Below are 15,586 nucleotides of genomic sequence, written 5' to 3' on the forward strand. Positions count from 1 at the left end.
ATGTTTGGACCCAGATGAAATTGACAGTCTTGACTCCTTAAGTCACTCTGAGGCTTTACCAGTAGAAGTAGTTTGCCCTCAGCATCTGAATAGATTAGCCTTTCTCTGCTTGAAAACCTTAGGATAACCTCCCCAGGGGCAGATGACCTAAAAGGGGATGTCCATTCTCCTGAAAACTCACCATAATTGCGCTGCATTGCCAGGAAACTCATAACAACTAGGGTTGTCTCAACAGAATCTATATGTGTGTGTAGAGAGAAAGGCTGCACAAGTGTGTGCAAGAGACAGAGAGAGGGGGGAAAGATACACATTATGACCCAGGAGGAAATAGCTTATATACTAAAATAATTCACTTTGTTAATACAAACTAGCAGAAACCTGGGGAACAGGTGCAAGAGGATTCTAAGGATAGCATACCAAAGTGGACAGAATATAAAAAGAGATAAGATTAGACCGGCTGTAGTGGCTCACGCCTGTATTCCCAGCACTTTGGGAGGCAGAGGCAGGAGGATCATCACTTGAGCCCAGGAGTTTGTTGTCAGTTTGGGCCACATAGCTGAAATATAAAATACAAAAATTAGCGGGGCGTGGTGGTGAGCACCTATAGTCCCGGCTACTCAGAAGGCTGAGGTGGGAGGGTCACTTGAGCCTGAGAGGTCAAGGCTGCAGTGAGCTGTGATCATGCCACTGCACTTCAGTCTGGGTGACAGAACAAGACTGTGTCTCTCTCTCTCTCTCTCTCTCACACACACACACAATGAGAAATCAAATTCAATGATATAGGTGCATTTAGTAGATTTCAAATTGAATGTTAGCATGTGTGGTGTTGGTGGCTTTTTAGCAGTTTACTCCATTGGTTGGCTGAAATTTGGACTCAATGGTGGCCTTCAGTTAACAAGGTTGAGATGGCTGAAGTGGCATGATAGGAAAGAAGGAACCCAAAAGCTCCTTTTCCTTAGAGAGATGGAAATGTTGAGTGGCCTTATCATGGGTGACCTGTGTACCTACCCCATCCCCAGCTATCTTTTACCAGTAGACACTGGCTTCACTAAGTCTCTGAGAAAGGCATTAATGACAGGATCACCTGAATCCTTGAAAAGCTCTGTGGTTGCTCGGTTGCTCTGTGAGATTTGTGTTCATCTTCATGACTAGCCTAGGGCTTTGTGAGTTGAGGACACAAAAATCGCTGTCTTAAGTTACTGAGGTGCAGGCCATTCATTGGGTGCCGCCTTTACAACAGGCAGGAAGCCCGCCTGACCCCATGTCTCAGGCTGCCAGGGGAGCATGCGATGAGGAAGGCTGGACTATCTTCACAGGACACCAGGGAGAAGCCTCAAGCCACAGCCTCCTGACAAGTCTCAGCTCTGCAGCCTCATCTCCTGGCTCCCCTCCCCTCCACACCGGGGGGGGGGGGGGGGGGGGTTGTGGAGTGGGGAGGGTTCGGGGGGTCATTTCAGCTCCTAGGCACCAATCTCCTCCACATATTTGTCCTGTTCCCTTTGTTTGAAAGGTTCTTACTCCAGATCCTCGTAAAACGGCTTCTCACCGTTCCAGTCTCAGCTTAAATGTCCCCTCCTTGGAGGGGTCTTCCCTGACAATGAAGCACGACCGTCCTCTCCTGCTTTACCTAGTTCATTTCTTTCTGGCATTTGTCACTACTTGAAGTTAAAGTGTGTGCCATATATGTGTCTGTCAGTCTCCTCCACCACAGTGGAACCTCATGAGGGCAAGGGTCTTATCTGGAATCTTCATCACTTAAGACTCAACATTTAGCAAAGGACCTTTGCTAAATTAGCAGACATTCATTTCCTATTTGAAAAATGAACGAGTGAGGCCCGGCGTGGTGTCTCACACCTGTAATCCCGGCACTTTGGGAGACCAAGGCGGGCGGATCACTTGAGGTCAGGAGTTCGAGATCGGCCTGGCCAACATGGTGAAACCCCATTAAAAATACAAAAATTGGCTGGGCGCGGTGGCTCACGCTTGTAATCCCGGCACTTTGGGAGGCCGAGGCAGGGGGATCACGAGGTTAGGAGTTCGAGACCAGCCTGGCCAACATAGTGAAACCCCGTCTCTACTAAAAATACAAAAATTAGCCGGGCATGGTGGCAGGCGACTGTAGTCCCAGCTACTCGGAAGGCTGAGGTGGAAGAATCGCTTGAACTCGGGAGGCGGAGGCTGCAGTGAGCCGAGATCGCGCCACTGCACTCCAGCCTGGGCAACCGAGCAAGACTCCATCTCTGGGGAAAAAAAAGAAAAAAGAAAAATGAACGTATGAGGAACGCAGCAAAGCCCCTACTGTTAACGTTTGCCGCCCTCTGTCCCACAGGCACTCCAGAGCCACGAGCAGCCTCGCACAGCCCGCGAGTTTGTTCTGCTCCCCTGGAAGAGGACACGGTCTCCTTCCTGGCCGCTCTCTGCCGGCCGTACCGCACGACAGCTGGCAGCACCGTCGGCCACTGCTCGGGAGTTAGGAAGATGCTCCAGCTTCGAGGCACGTGCAGCGAGCGCACCCAGCCCTGGTGCAGGAGCCAGTGCCGCAAATTGGCAGGCAGTCCTTGGAGCCGGAAGTGGCCCTGGCCCTGCGCCGTATGCTTTCTAGGACTGCAGGAGGCTCGGCATCTCGGTGATAGACCCAGGAAGTCAGTGCCGGGGCGGGGCGCGCTGTGAGGACTGAGGTCTGCAGCGAAGCCGAGGCCAGCCCCGTGGTCTTCGCTACCTTCGGCAACCAACGCCCAGAGAAGGGTAAGAGGGAATGTTTCAAAGACTGGAGCCTGGAGCTGTTGCCGGGGCAACCGTGCGGCTTGGGGCGTGGTGGGAGGGGGGAGGAGGGCCGGACACAAACCTTTGCCGTGATTGGCTGGTTCTGCTGGAGCCGCCTCGATGGCTGATTGGCTAAGGGCAGAGTGGGGGCGTGGCCTCCTGGATTCAGTCCTGCGAGAGATAGGGCCGCAGAGCGAGAGGCTGGGCCCAAGGGACCCTGCGGACTCTGGGCCTCACTACACGGTCGGGCCCGGGAGTTGGGAGACAGTATTCCAGGCTAGGAGGGCGCTGAGGCCGATGCCCCCGGCCCAGGGCATCGGCCTAAAAATACAAAAACTTAGCCAGGCAGAGGGCCGATGCCCCCGGCCCTCTGCCCTCACCGTGCTCCTGACACCGCATCAGTGAGGATCTAGTGGGGTTCTCTAGTGGCCGAGAAGCCCCGAGGAAGCCAAAGAAACCTCTGAACCTGCTCACCCTCTACCCAGGGAGACACCAAGACCCTTCCCTGGCTTCTTCCCTCCAGCCTTCCACTTCTCAGTGATGCCTGTAACCCACCAAACTATGACTACCCTTCAGCCTGGCGTTCCAGGCCCTTCCATGGCACAGCCACTACTCCTCCCTGTCTTATTTGTGCTTGTCGAATATTTCCCAAACTGCCACGGTCCACTGTTAAGATACTTTTGCCAGGTCTATCCCACAATGGGGCCTCTGGAGGGATCCCTAGAGGGAGAAGTGGGCCAGCCCTAGGGAATGGCCATCTGCAGGCACCCTCCACGGGGCCCTTGGAACCCGTGTCCCTGCACTCTGCCACAAAAGGGGAAACATTTCTCCAGGATACTTTGTGCTGTCTGGGCTCCCTGGAGGCCAGAGTGAAGTGTTTTGTTTTGTTTTGTTTTTGCGAAGGAGTCTCGTTCTGTTGCCCAGGCTGGAGTGCAGTGGCGCAATCTTGGCTCACTGCAACCTCCGCCCCTCCAGGTTTAAGCAATTCTCTGCCTCAGCCTCTGGAGTAGCTGGGATTAACAGGAGCGTGCCACCATGCCTAGCTAATTTTTTGTATTTTTAGTAGAGACAAGGTTTCACCATCTTGGCCAGGCTCGTCTTGAACTTCTGATCTCGTGATCCACCCGCTTCTGCCTCCCAAAGTTCTGGGATTACAGGTGTGAGCCACCACGCCCGGCACAGAGTGAAGTTTTTAAATAACTCCCTAGATCACTCAACAGTCTTTTTTTTGAGATAGGGTCTTGCTCTGTTGCCCAGGCTGAAGAGCAATGGTTCGATCACAGTTCACTGCAGCCTCAACCTCCCAGGATCAAGTGATCCTCCCACCCCAGCCTCCCAAGTAACTGGTACTACAGGCACACACCACCATGCTTGGCTAATTTTTTTAATTATTCGGAGACAAGGGTCTCCTTATGTTACCCAAGCTAGTCTCAAACTCCTGACTTCAAGAGATTCTCCTGACTCAGCCTCCCTAAGTGCTCAGATTACAGGTGTAAGCCACCACACCAAGCCTCGACAGACTTCTGAATCACTCAAGTCCTGACATCGGGTCCCTGGCACGCTGTTCATGGAGCCTAAGGAACTGAAATTAAAGGAAGCAACAGTCACTGTGCGAGTGAGTACTCTGCTCAGCTCTCTTGCCAAGTGATGACGGCTTCCAGGGTCATTTTAGCAACTCTCCCACCTCTGTCTCTCTCCTTACTTAGAAAATGAGCTCTTTGAGAGCAACCCTGCTTTACAAATGAGTCTCCCTCACCCCCTCACACTGAACGAAACAGAGCAATCCTATTTCTGGCTAAGTGACTGGCGTGTGAAGACAAACTGAAGGGAGAAAACAGCTTTTTTTCTGGCCTAAGAAATAATCATTTAATTCAACCAATCCTGCCAGCCTCCCTAGCCTAGATTCCAGAGACCTCCTGGACACCATCAAGTCCTGCCTGGGCTTCCACTAGTGAGCAGCCCCCTGGTGTCCAGTTGATTACATCTCACCCCACCCACATCCCTAGCTGAGTCTAACATTCCTGAAGGTCAAATCTATTGTCTTACTCTCTCTCTCTTTTTTTTTTTTTTAGACAGAGTCTCGCTCTGTCATCCAGGCTGGAGTGCAGTAGCAAGATCTCAGCTCACTGCGACCTCCACCTCCTGGCTTCAGGCAGTTCTCCTGCCTCAGCTTCCCAAGTCACTGGAACTACAGGTGCCTGCCACCATGCCCAGCTAATTTTTGTATTTTTAGTAGAGACGGGGTTTCACCATGTTGGCCAGGCTGGTCTCAAACTCCTGGCCTCAAGTGATCCACCCACCTCGGCTTCCCAAAGTGCTGAGATTACAGGTGTGAGCCGCTGCGCCTGGCCTTGTCCTTCTCTTTTTAGATAGCCCTGCATGGGGCCTAGTAGTGTACACCAGTAGTCCCAGCTACTTGGGAAGCTGAGGTGAGTGGATCACTTGAGCCTAGGAGTTCCAGGCCAGCCTGGACAACATAGCAAGACCCCATCTCTATTTTTAAAAAGACAAAAAAAACCTGGGCTAACAATGGACACTTACATTGTTGTAGAGAGCCGGGGTGCTGTATCTACAGTGCTTGGCCCCATGCCTGGAAGAGCAGCTGCTCGACAACTGGCAGCTATGATTATCCTTCTCAGTCCACCGTCCTCGGCAAGCCACTCTTTTCCTTAGGATCTGGGAGCCAACCAGGGCTGTGACCACCTTGGTGGCCCCATAATCCACAAAGACAGGTAGGGTCTCAAGGGCCTCCTTGGTGCAGACATCCTCATGGTCAGTTGGTATCGGAGCTGAAAGTTATCTTGGGACCTGGGCCACAAATAAAGGATGACAGGCCAGCTGAGTCCATCCCCACCCAGGGTAAAAAGCAGAGAATGGGAGTTGGGAGCTACAGAGGTTAAAACCAGGGGAAGAGGCCAGGCATGGTGGCTCATGCCTGTAATCCCAGCACTTGGGGAAGCCGAGGTGGGCGGATCACCTGAGGTCAGGAGTTCAAAACCAGCGTGGCCAACATGGTAAAACCTTGTCTTCACTAAAAATACAAAAAATTAGCCAGGCATGTGGCACACACCTGTCATCCCAGCTACCCGGGACACTGAGGCAGGAAAATCGCTGGGACCCAAGAGCTGGAGGTTGCAGTGAGCCAAGATCGCGCCAGTGCACTCCAGCCTGGGCGACAGAGCAAGACTCAGCCTCAAAAAAACGAAACAAAAACAAACAAACAAAAAAACAGGGGGCTGGGCGAGGTGGCTCAGGTCTGTAATCCCAAAACTTTGGGAGGCCAAGGTGGGTGGATCACAAGGTCAGGAGATCAAGACCATCCTGGCCAACATGGTGAAACCCTGCCTCTACTAAAAATACAAAAATTAGCTGGGCATGGTGGCGTGCACCTGTAGCCCCAGCTACTCAGGAGGCTGAGACAGCAGAATCACTTGAACCCAGGAGGTGGAGGTTGCAGTGAGTGGAGATCAGGCCACTGCACTCCAGCCTGGGCGACAGAGCGAGACTCCTTCGCAAAACAAAACAAAACAAAACAAAACAAAAAACAGGCCAGCGGGAAGACCAGGAGTAAATCAAATCTCAGAGCCAGGCAGGGGCGAGCAGGGCGAATTATAAAGGACATATACCAAGAGGCCAAGAAGGTGAGACACAGCAGAGGCAGGTGACAGCAGCTGCAGCATGGGCCAAGAACGAAAGTGGCCCCTGGTGAGGAGCACAGGCAGGCCACAGTGGGACCAAACGGCAAAGGCCAGTCACAAAACTGAGCCACTGATGCCTGGGTGAGAAATGGGGCAGGCAGGAGTTTCTGGACCAGTTCTGCCTGTTCCTGGCTTCCAAAGAGAAGAGCCACGGGAGAGTGCGGGCTCAGTAAGCAGTGCTCTTGGGACAAGTGGTGGCAGCGGCAGACGGCCGGCAAGGGGTCCCCAGGTCCAGGAGTGGCTGACAGGCTTCAGCCCTGGAAACCTCTCTGTACTTGAAGCCTTTGCTTGCCAATGTGTGCAACGCTCTGGAATGGGCCTTTGGCAAAAGGGAACCCAACCCCGGTGGAGGACCCAGCCAAGAGTGGTGACTCGGGGATGCCTCAAGGAGGACAGGAGATTGACCCAGGAGCTCCCCCACACTCGGGGAATCAGCACCAGGGCGCCAGGAGACAAAGCTGTGTAGGCGGGCGCTTCAAGTCCAAGGCCTTTAATTCGCAGAGTGTCTGCCCCTTCTCGCCCTCCCCCGTCGCCATGCCTCACCCCATACCCTCACCGCCCCAGCTCCCTTCCCGCGCCCCTCTCTCCTCCCTCGGAGCCTTGACTCCAGTGGGCCTGTCCCAGTGGCCCCGGGCGCCCCGCTTCCCCTCTCGTGGCCTCCTAGGTGGGAGCAGGTGGGGGTGTGGCCAGAGCCCCCGCCGCCGCCGCCCCCAGCATCAGCATGGCCAGGGCCTTGGGCCCAGTGGTGTGAATCTTCTCATGCCGGTGCAGGTTGGAGCGACGGCTGAAGCTCTTGCCGCACAGTGGGCAGGCGTAGGGCCGCACGCCGCGGTGGGTGCGCTGGTGCGCGGTGAGGTGCGAGCTGTGGCTGAAGCTCTTGCCACAGTCGAGGCAGTGGTAGGGCTTCTCGCCCGTGTGCGTGCGGTTGTGCGCGATGAGGTTGGAGCGCTGGCTGAAGCACTTGCCGCACTCGGGGCACGGGTAGGGCTTGACCCCGGTGTGGGTGCGCTGGTGGGTGACCAGCGCCGAGCTCTGCGTGAAGCACTTGCTGCAGATGGGGCACTTGTGCGGCTTGGCGCCCGTGTGGGTGCCCTGGTGGGTGACCAAGTCCGAGCGTCGGGTGAAGCGCTTGGTGCAGCGGTCGCACACGTAGGGCTTCTCTCCGGTGTGGATGCGCTGGTGCTGGATCAGCGTAGAGTGGTGGCTGAAGCTCTTCCGGCAGGCGGGGCAGGTGTAGGGCTTTTCGCCCGTGTGGATGATCTGGTGCTGGATGAGGTGCGAGCTGCGGCCGAAGCGCTTCCCGCAGTCAGTGCAGGCGTAGGGCTTCTCGCCCGTGTGCGTGCGCCGGTGCGTCACCAGGTGCGAGTGCCAGCTGAAGCCCTTGCCGCACTGCTCGCACTGGTAGCTCTTCCTGCCCGCCTCACTGTCAGGGGCCAGGCCCTCCTCGCCACTCTCCGGGGCTCCCTTCTCCTCGCTGGGCTTCTGCGGGACGCGGCCCTCCTGGGACTCCGTGGGACTGGGGTCCGGTGGAGCTGCATCCGGAGTGCCATGTGGATCAGCCGGCTGCCCGGAGTCTTTGGCAGGCCCTGAGTTCCGGCCGCAAGCTGCTTCCTGCGCGCACTGCGGGACGCCCCCCTGGACTTTCCCTGCCCTGGTTCTGAAGGGCTTCACATCTCCAAGGGCTGCCACCGATGAGGTCGGCATCCTCTGCCCCACCTCGATGGCTCCTGGAAAAAGAAAGTCGTTTCCAGCGAGGGACAAGCTTTCCTAAGGGCACCAGGAGGGTGGAGAAGGCAGAGCTAAGGGTGGGGGCTGGATTCTCGGAGACCAAAAAGCGCAAGGGCCGCCCTGGGTGCAAACCGTCCAGGAGGGGGTCTGGTGTCCCTGCCCCACTCCCACAGACAACAGCCAGAAGGCGTCTGCACCCCACTCCCGCAGACAAAGGCACGCGTCAGTCCCTCACCTGTGTACGCGCCTCTCCACTCCTCCTTCTCATCTCCTGTCTGCCGGCTGGAGCCTGAGGCCTCGCCCTTGCCCTGCGCTTGGGGGCCCCAGAAAGGCCTGCTGAAGGGAAAGCCTGCCCAGAAAAGATGCTGTGCTGTCACAGGCCTTCTGGCGCTGCCCAGCTGCAGACAGCATCCCCCCAAAACTGATGGGGCCCAAGTCAGGGGTGAGGCTCTGGAAACATGGGGTAAAATAAAGCAGTTTCAAGAAGTCCCCCTGGGTCAGGGGTCTGCCCCCTGGCTGGGGGCTGCCAGAGCTGAGTAGGCCTGTCTCTTTCCCTGAAAGAGCAAGAGTTTAAGGGAGAGGAGTGGGCAACACCCTACCTCACCGCCAGCGGGACGGGTGTCCTGCTGCCACACCCACACCGGGAGGGGCGGGGGTAGTGGCCCTCCAAGTGGGAGGACCTGGGACAGGAAGGCCAGGGTTGCCAACAACTAAGGTCATCCCATTTGTCAAGTCTTAGGGGTGTGTGGCCCCAGGAATTTTGGTCAAGTCAGTAAAAGAGCAGAGGGGGCCCTGGCTTCCACCACCCGTGGGAAGAAAGGAATGTGTTGGACCAACCGGGTGGCTTGGGGCTCTGCGAGTCCTGCAGTGGGGCTGAAAATGGGTGCTGAGTTCCTTCTGATCCCCCAGGACTTGCCTGGGCTTGCTGGCCCAGGCGCCGGGGAACCGTAAGAGCGGTGGTGAGCAGCCTGAGCTAATTAAGGGGTGAGCATCCCTGGTGCCAGCCAGCGGGGCCTCGGGACCACCATGATGCCACCAGCTGGAACTGCTGAGTCCTGGATTCTGCCCGGACTAGCAAGTGTGCTAGCTGGGTGGTGGCCAGGCGCAGTGGCTCATGCCTCCAGCACTTTGGGAGGCTGAGGTGGGCGGATCACAAGGTCAGGAAATCGAGACCATCCTGGCTAACATGGTGAAACCCCATCTCTACTAAAAATACAAAAAAAAAAAAATTAGCCGGGCACGGTGGTGGGTGCCTGTAGTCCCAGCTATTCGGGAGGCTGAGGCAGCAGAATCACTTGAACCTGGGAGGCAGAGATTGCAGTGAGCCGAGATCACGCCACTACACTCCAGCCTGGGTGAGAGAGCGAGACTCCATCTCAAAAAAAATAATAATAAGAAGAAGAAAAAGAAAAAAAGCTAAGTGTCAACTGAATGAGTGAATGAGTAAATGAATACTGACTTTTCCATATGAAAACTAAAGTCTGAAACTGAGGAGTCAAAAGCTGTGGGATGGCTGGGCACAGTGACTCACGCCTATAATCCCAACACTTTGGGAGGCCAAAGCAGGAGGATGGCTTGAGCCCAGGAGCTCAAGACCAACCTGGACAACATAGTGAGATCCCATTTCTACCAAAAAAAAAAAAAAGAAAAGAAAAAATTAGCTGGGCATGGTGGTACCTGTAGCCCCAGCTACTCAGAAGGCTGAGGCAGGAGGATCACTTGAACCCAGGAAGTCGAGACTGCATGAGTCGTGATGGCCAGCCTGGGTGACAGAGCAAGGCTCTGTTTCAAAAAAAAAAAAAACAAAAAAAAAGCTCTGGGACTTAAATACTTACCATTCAACCATTCAAGAAACAAAGGGGACCAAGGCCCCTCAGAGACAAGCACCTGCTCCTCAAAGCAGATGGAACACCCCAGGGTCTGCGGGGCATGGGAAGTTCAGCTCATGCCATCTCCCTCCAGGGCAAGTAGCCCCCGGGCCCCGAAGCTGAGCTTGCTGCTCAGACACCTCTGAAGCTGGGGGCTTGGAAAAGCAGACGGAGCTACAGGAGTGAGCCCTGGGGATGAACCCAGAAAAAGCGGACTTCCTGGGGCAGCGTCCAGTACAGTAGCTGCTAGCCATATGTGGCTATTTAAACTCTCATTTGAACTAATTAAAACCAAGTAAAATTGGCCAGGCACGGTGGCTCACACCTGTAATCCCAGCACTTCGGGAGGCCGAGGCGAGTGGATCACAAGGTCAGGAGATTGAGACCATCCTGGCTAACACGGTGAAACCCTGTCTCTACTAAAAGTACAAAAAATTAGTCAGGCGTGGTGGCGGGCGCCTGTAGTCCCAGCTACTTGGGAGGCTGAGGCAGGAGAATGGCGTGAACCCGGAAGGCGGAGCTTACAGTGAGCTGAGATCGCGCCACTGCACTCCAGCCTGGGTGACAGAGCAAGACTCTGCCTCAAAACAAAACAAAACAAAATCAAGTAAAATTAAAAACTCAAGGGCTCTACCAACATTTCAAGTGCTCAGCGGCCACACATGGCTTGTGGCTCCCATCCTAGCACACACAGAACTTTTCCATCATTATAGAAGTTTCTATAGAACAGTGTGTCTCGAGGGACAAGGAGAAGGGTGGGAGGGAGAGGGAGGGAAGGGAGGAGAGAGGAGATGGCAGAGCAGGACCCCTCCCTAACACCCCAGTCCTCACTCCAGGCGAGTGCTTACCCAGTGACAGCCCGTTTCTCTTCTGCAGGACATCCCTGTAGAAGTTCTGCTGCATGTGGTCCAGCCGACCCCACTCCTCCCGGGAGAGGTACAAGGCCACATCCTCAAAAGTCACTGGCATCTGAAACAATATGAAACATCCACTCTCCAGGACATGCCGTGGACACAGTGGAGGGACACCATGTCATGAGATGTGTGGTGAGACCCTGGACTCCCAACCTGCTGTCTCTAGTGAGGCCTGCCACTTCCATCTGATGGGGAAGAGATGAGCCACCCAAGGCCTTCTGGGGCGTTCAGAAAGAACAAAGACCAAGCAGTATTTTCAGGGACCACAGTTAAGACTTAGGATGTCCATGCAGCCCCCATTCTCAGCTCAGACCTCGGAGGACGGCTCCAAACGGCTCCCAATGAGAGGTCCTGTGTCTCTAATTCCTGCTGCTTCTCCTCCAGCTTTGGCCCAGGCCTGACCATAGGCCTTGAGCCTGGAAAATTCCAGCAACACTAGCAAGAGCCCCAGGCTTCAGGCTTGGCTGCAAGTGGGGCCAGCGGAGTCCTGGCTTTGCACACAGAACCAGCAGATGCAGGAAGGGCTGAGCACCATGCAGGGGCTGGGGAAAGGCCACTCACCTGGGACCAGGCAGTGAGGAGTGCCGCGGCCATCTGCCGGTCTCTGGTCCTCCCCTCTCGGGAAAGCACTGGGATCCGGGGGGAAGGGAGGGCTGTGGGAGGAGAGGGGTCCTCAGGGTGACCAACTCATCCTGCTGGACCTGCTGCTACTCTAGCTGCCTCAAACTCCGCCCCTGGCCCGACCCAAGGACAGGGTCAGATGGCTCTGAGGCTGCCAGGGGGCGGGGGGCCATGGGGAGATCACGTCCCTTGCCGGCATGGAGACCCTCGGCCCCACCTGGACCTGGGCCCCCACCTCCCCACAGCTGCCTCCCTGGGAAAGCACCTCTTCCCCATCCCTCTCCTACCTCCGCCAGGTAGGAAGAGAGCTTTCTCCTTAGAGCCGTGACTTAGGGGTGCCCAGCCCCAAGCACCTTGAGCCCCGTCCTCCTGCGATGCCCCCTCGGGGTGTGGCTCTTCTGGCTCCGTCTTAATGTGCAATGACTCCTGAGCGTCCCCTGAAGGCACTGCCTCCCCCAGCTTAGAAAGCATTTCCTGATGAGAATGTCCACCATCTGGAATCTAGAGAGGACAGCCTCATCAGCACCCGGATGAGTGGGAGAGACACCCAGAGCTGCATGCCAGGGCGTTCCAGCAGGGTTGGACACCGACATGCAAGACACAGCTTGAAGGACTGTCCTTGCTGCCTCCATCGAGCTCACCCCAGCAAAGATGGGTGGCAAGAGGAGGAATATTCATCAAGCTGCTGCTATGGTGCCGGTGGGTGTGGTGCCCGAGGGCAGCTCCCCCTTCTCAGCTCTGGCCTCACACTGACCTCAGCAGTGTAGACTGTTGTTTATTAGTGTATGAGGAAAACAAGTGCAGTGGCTTGAATAGTGTCCTCTAAGAATCCATGTCCTCCCTGAACCTCAGAATGGGGCCTTATTGGGGAAAAGGGTCTTTATACAGGTAAGTTAAAGATCTTGAGATTAAATCATCATGGATTTAGAGTGAGCCTAAAATCTAATAATGACTTATGTCCTTAAAAGAATACGAGAGAGGCCGGGCGCGGTGGCTCAAGCCTGTAATCCCAGCACTTTGGGAGGCCGAGATGGGCGGATCACGAGGTCAGGAGATCGAGACCATCCTGGCTAACATGGTGAAACCCCGTCTCTACTAAAAATACAAAAAACTAGCCGGGCGACCTGGCGGGCGCCTGTAGTCCCAGCTACTCGGGAGGCTGAGGCAGGAGAATGGCGTGAACCCGGAGGCGGAGCTTGCAGTGAGCTGAGATCCGGCCACTGCACTCCAGCCTGGGCGGCAGAGCGAGACTCCGTCTCAAAAAAAAAAAAAAAAAAAAAAAAGAATACGAGAGGACACAGAGACACAGAGAAGGAAGCAGAGACTGGAGGGATGCCCGCATCAAGGACACCAGGAGCCCCCAGGAGCTGGAAGAGGCAAGAGAGGATCCTCTTAGTCTAGAGCTTTCAAAAGGAGTGTGACCCTTCCAACACGTCCATTTTGGACTTCAGTCTAGAACTGTGAGAGAGCCAATTCTGGTTGTTTTCAGCCCCCTAGAGGGTGGAAACTTGTTACAGCAGCCACGGGAGACTAACACACCAGGGCTGGGGATGAGACAACACCCCATGACCACGTCGCTCAAAAGCTTTGGGAAAGTCAGGGAGGGCCCTGGTGGGGCCTCATCCACAGCACAGGGACTGGCTGGCCTTCTGCTGGGGAATCACACCCCTTCCTCCATGCCCTGTCTGTGTTTGGGTCTTGAAGGGAAAGAACCTCAGGCCATGAGTCAGGGTGCCTGGGTGCCAGACCCAGCGACACCCCTCCCCAACCAGGCAGCCTTCAGGACGCAGCTGCTCTGCCCCTGCACAGAGCAGTCATGAGGTTCACACAGATAATGATGGAGAAGGAGCTGACGGCTCAGGAAAGTCCTGGATAAACACAGGGCGGTGGTGGTCATTATTCCCCTCCCTGTGCGCACCAGACAGAAGCCAGCGCCAGCAGAGAATGCCAAAGTGTGGGGCTCTACTGACACGCACAAGGTGTTCAAGGCACACGGGAAGTAGATGGGAAACTGAACCATGCTAACAACTCTTTGTGCTTCTATGGTATGAAAGCCATAGATGATGACATCTCATGCCTGTTATCCTTAGAACCTCCCCATGACCCTGCGAGACAGGTGGGAACGGTAGGCATGTGGTCTGGTTCCCAGAGGCCAGGGACTGGCCCCTGGCCTGTCGATGACTGACGCTCCTCCCACTCCAAGCCCGAAGACCCAGGTTCCCCACAAATAGTAATTACACACACACACACTGGTAGCAGGTACAAGAAGGAGGAAGGACGGGAGCTCGGACCCAGTGAGATGAGAAGCTGTGGTTACAGATGGAGAAGCACAGGGAAGGAGAACAGGTTTCCCTGTGTGCTCTGAGCGCTGCTCAGAAAGAAAACCTCACCAATAGGACCCCCACCCAGACCCCTGCCATCTCCTGTGGCCACTGACTAGAGAATTCACCAGCAAAACAAAACTGTTACGCTGTAAATTCCGGACAGAGGGTGCTACCCAGCATGCCACCTTTTCTTTGATCCCCCCACCCCAGTAAGTCTAACTCTTCCAGGGGTCCAGACTCCGTGCCTTGAAAATCTCCTCCGCACCAGCCTCTTCCATCGTATGCCTCCCTCACCCGGCCCCATCTGTACCTCCAGCGGTGTCTCCTTGTCCTGGGCGGCCTGGATGCCTCCGCCGTGTGCAGACATTTTCTATTTCCGAGCTAAAAAGAACAGCTAAGTTGTTTCTGCCTCTTTTTGTCCAAGCTCCCTCGAACTTCTGGCCAGGAGCCTGGAAGAGCCGAGAGAAACCAGCCCTCGCTTCCTGGACACCTCCAAAGAGCCCTGAAAATCCCCACAAGGACCAGCACTCCCTGTCCCAATCGGAAAGAAAGTCTCCCAGACCCTATCCAATGGTCCCACTCTGTGTGATGTTTTCTGGGTCCTATTTTTGAAAGAATGCTATTTTGTATTGTCCCCTTTATCGCTGAAGCAAGAGCCTCGCATCTCAGCGTAACCGGCTCAGGTAAAGCCGAGGCTAAATTGGAATTGCTATTTCCTGTCATCAGGAGCAGAAAGTTCTGCAGAGATCCTGCAAAACAGGTGCTGGTGGGGCCCCGCCCGTCAAGGCCAGGGGCAACCAGACCCTGCTGTCCCCCGAGCCCAGGACATGCACTGTGTCCCTACCTGACTCCCAGCCCCACCAGGAATTCAGAAATCAACCTGCCCGCTCTCAGCAGCCCCCTTGCAGCTGCAGCCACCTGCCCCAGGCCTGGAATGCCCATCCTCCTCTTGGTCCTGGCAGACAATGTCCTTCTCCTTCCCATACCCGGTCCTGGCCCCCTTCTCTCCTGCCAGCTTGAAGCCTTCCACCTTTGACCCCATCCCCTCCTGCAAGCTGATCATCTGCGCCGGTCTCAAGATCCAGATGCCCTCCCTAGCACCCCCTTCTCACCAGGGTGGAGGCAGAGGGGGCACCTGCAGCAGCGGGAGCCCCCTCCCCCGGGAAGGGAGTCTCCACAGCCTGCACGGGGCGGGCGGGGGAGCCGGGTGGAGACTGGGATTAGGGACAACAGGAAGTCCCTCCCAGATCCCATTCCCCATGCAGCCGCAGCCCTACAGCGTTCCCGGTTTTGAGGGTTCCGGGTCTGGAGTCTCGAGCCTGGGTTGCACCTGCTCTTGGCCTGGAGGTGACTCCCAGAGCTGCAATGCCAGCTCGTGAGGATGGCTTTACCCAGCGCGCATTCATGATGCCAGCAAGGCAGGGCCACCAAAACAGAAAAATGGAAGATAAATTTTGTGGAAAGATTGTGCTATTTGAAATTTCAAAGAGAGCGCTGCAGTCGTCCTCACAGGTAGAAAGAAGGGCATTTTGCAGGGTGGAGAGGGCAGGACCATTTATTTTAGCACTTGGGGTTTCTGAAGGTTGTTATCTCCTGAGGGATCCTGAATTCATTTAAGAACTCCTAGTCAAGGGCCCTCTGGGTCCCCCCAAGACGGGCACAGAACTCTC

General features: G+C 55.6%; 1 protein-coding gene across 4 annotated transcripts; it reads right to left on the minus strand.

Moving 5' to 3' along the window:
* Positions 1–6,935: 6,935 nt before the first annotated feature.
* ZNF205 (zinc finger protein 205) lies at positions 6,936–15,386 on the minus strand. 4 transcript variants are annotated; one of them, XM_033236004.1, is made up of 7 exons: positions 15,029–15,386; positions 14,227–14,365; positions 11,946–12,093; positions 11,533–11,624; positions 10,906–11,026; positions 8,425–8,538; positions 6,936–8,188 (listed from the first exon to the last, which is right to left on the minus strand). In XM_033236004.1, the coding sequence occupies exons 2-7, from the start codon at positions 14,281–14,283 to the stop codon at positions 7,122–7,124; spliced, it is 1,599 nt and encodes a 532-aa protein (XP_033091895.1). In that variant the 5' UTR covers positions 14,284–14,365; positions 15,029–15,386; the 3' UTR covers positions 6,936–7,121. The 4 variants fall into 4 exon arrangements, with proteins under 4 accessions (XP_033091895.1, XP_033091892.1, XP_033091894.1 ...); XM_033236001.1 differs by having other exon boundaries at positions 11,880–12,093; XM_033236003.1 differs by lacking the exon at positions 15,029–15,386 and adding an exon at positions 14,903–14,979 and having other exon boundaries at positions 11,880–12,093.
* Between the last annotated feature and the right edge of the window lie 200 nt (positions 15,387–15,586).

The sequence above is a fragment of the Trachypithecus francoisi genome, unplaced genomic scaffold, assembly GCF_009764315.1.
Source record: "Trachypithecus francoisi isolate TF-2019V2 unplaced genomic scaffold, Tfra_2.0 Lachesis_group15, whole genome shotgun sequence".
NCBI classification, from domain to species: Eukaryota; Metazoa; Chordata; class Mammalia; order Primates; family Cercopithecidae; genus Trachypithecus; species Trachypithecus francoisi.

What these genes read in the sequence shown, in the direction of transcription:
- ZNF205 (XM_033236001.1), bottom strand. Translation starts at nt 14,283, where the DNA reads ATGTCTGCACACGGCGGAGGCATCCAGGCCGCCCAGGACAAGGAGACA. An exon ending in TCTCTTCCTACCTGGCGGAG is followed by an intron (nt 11,625 to 11,879) that starts GTAGGAGAGGGA and finishes CTCCTCCCACAG; the next exon opens with CCCTCCCTTCCCCCCGGATC. An exon ending in GTGGAGAGGCGCGTACACAG is followed by an intron (nt 8,189 to 8,424) that starts GTGAGGGACTGA and finishes TTCTTTTTCCAG; the next exon opens with GAGCCATCGAGGTGGGGCAG.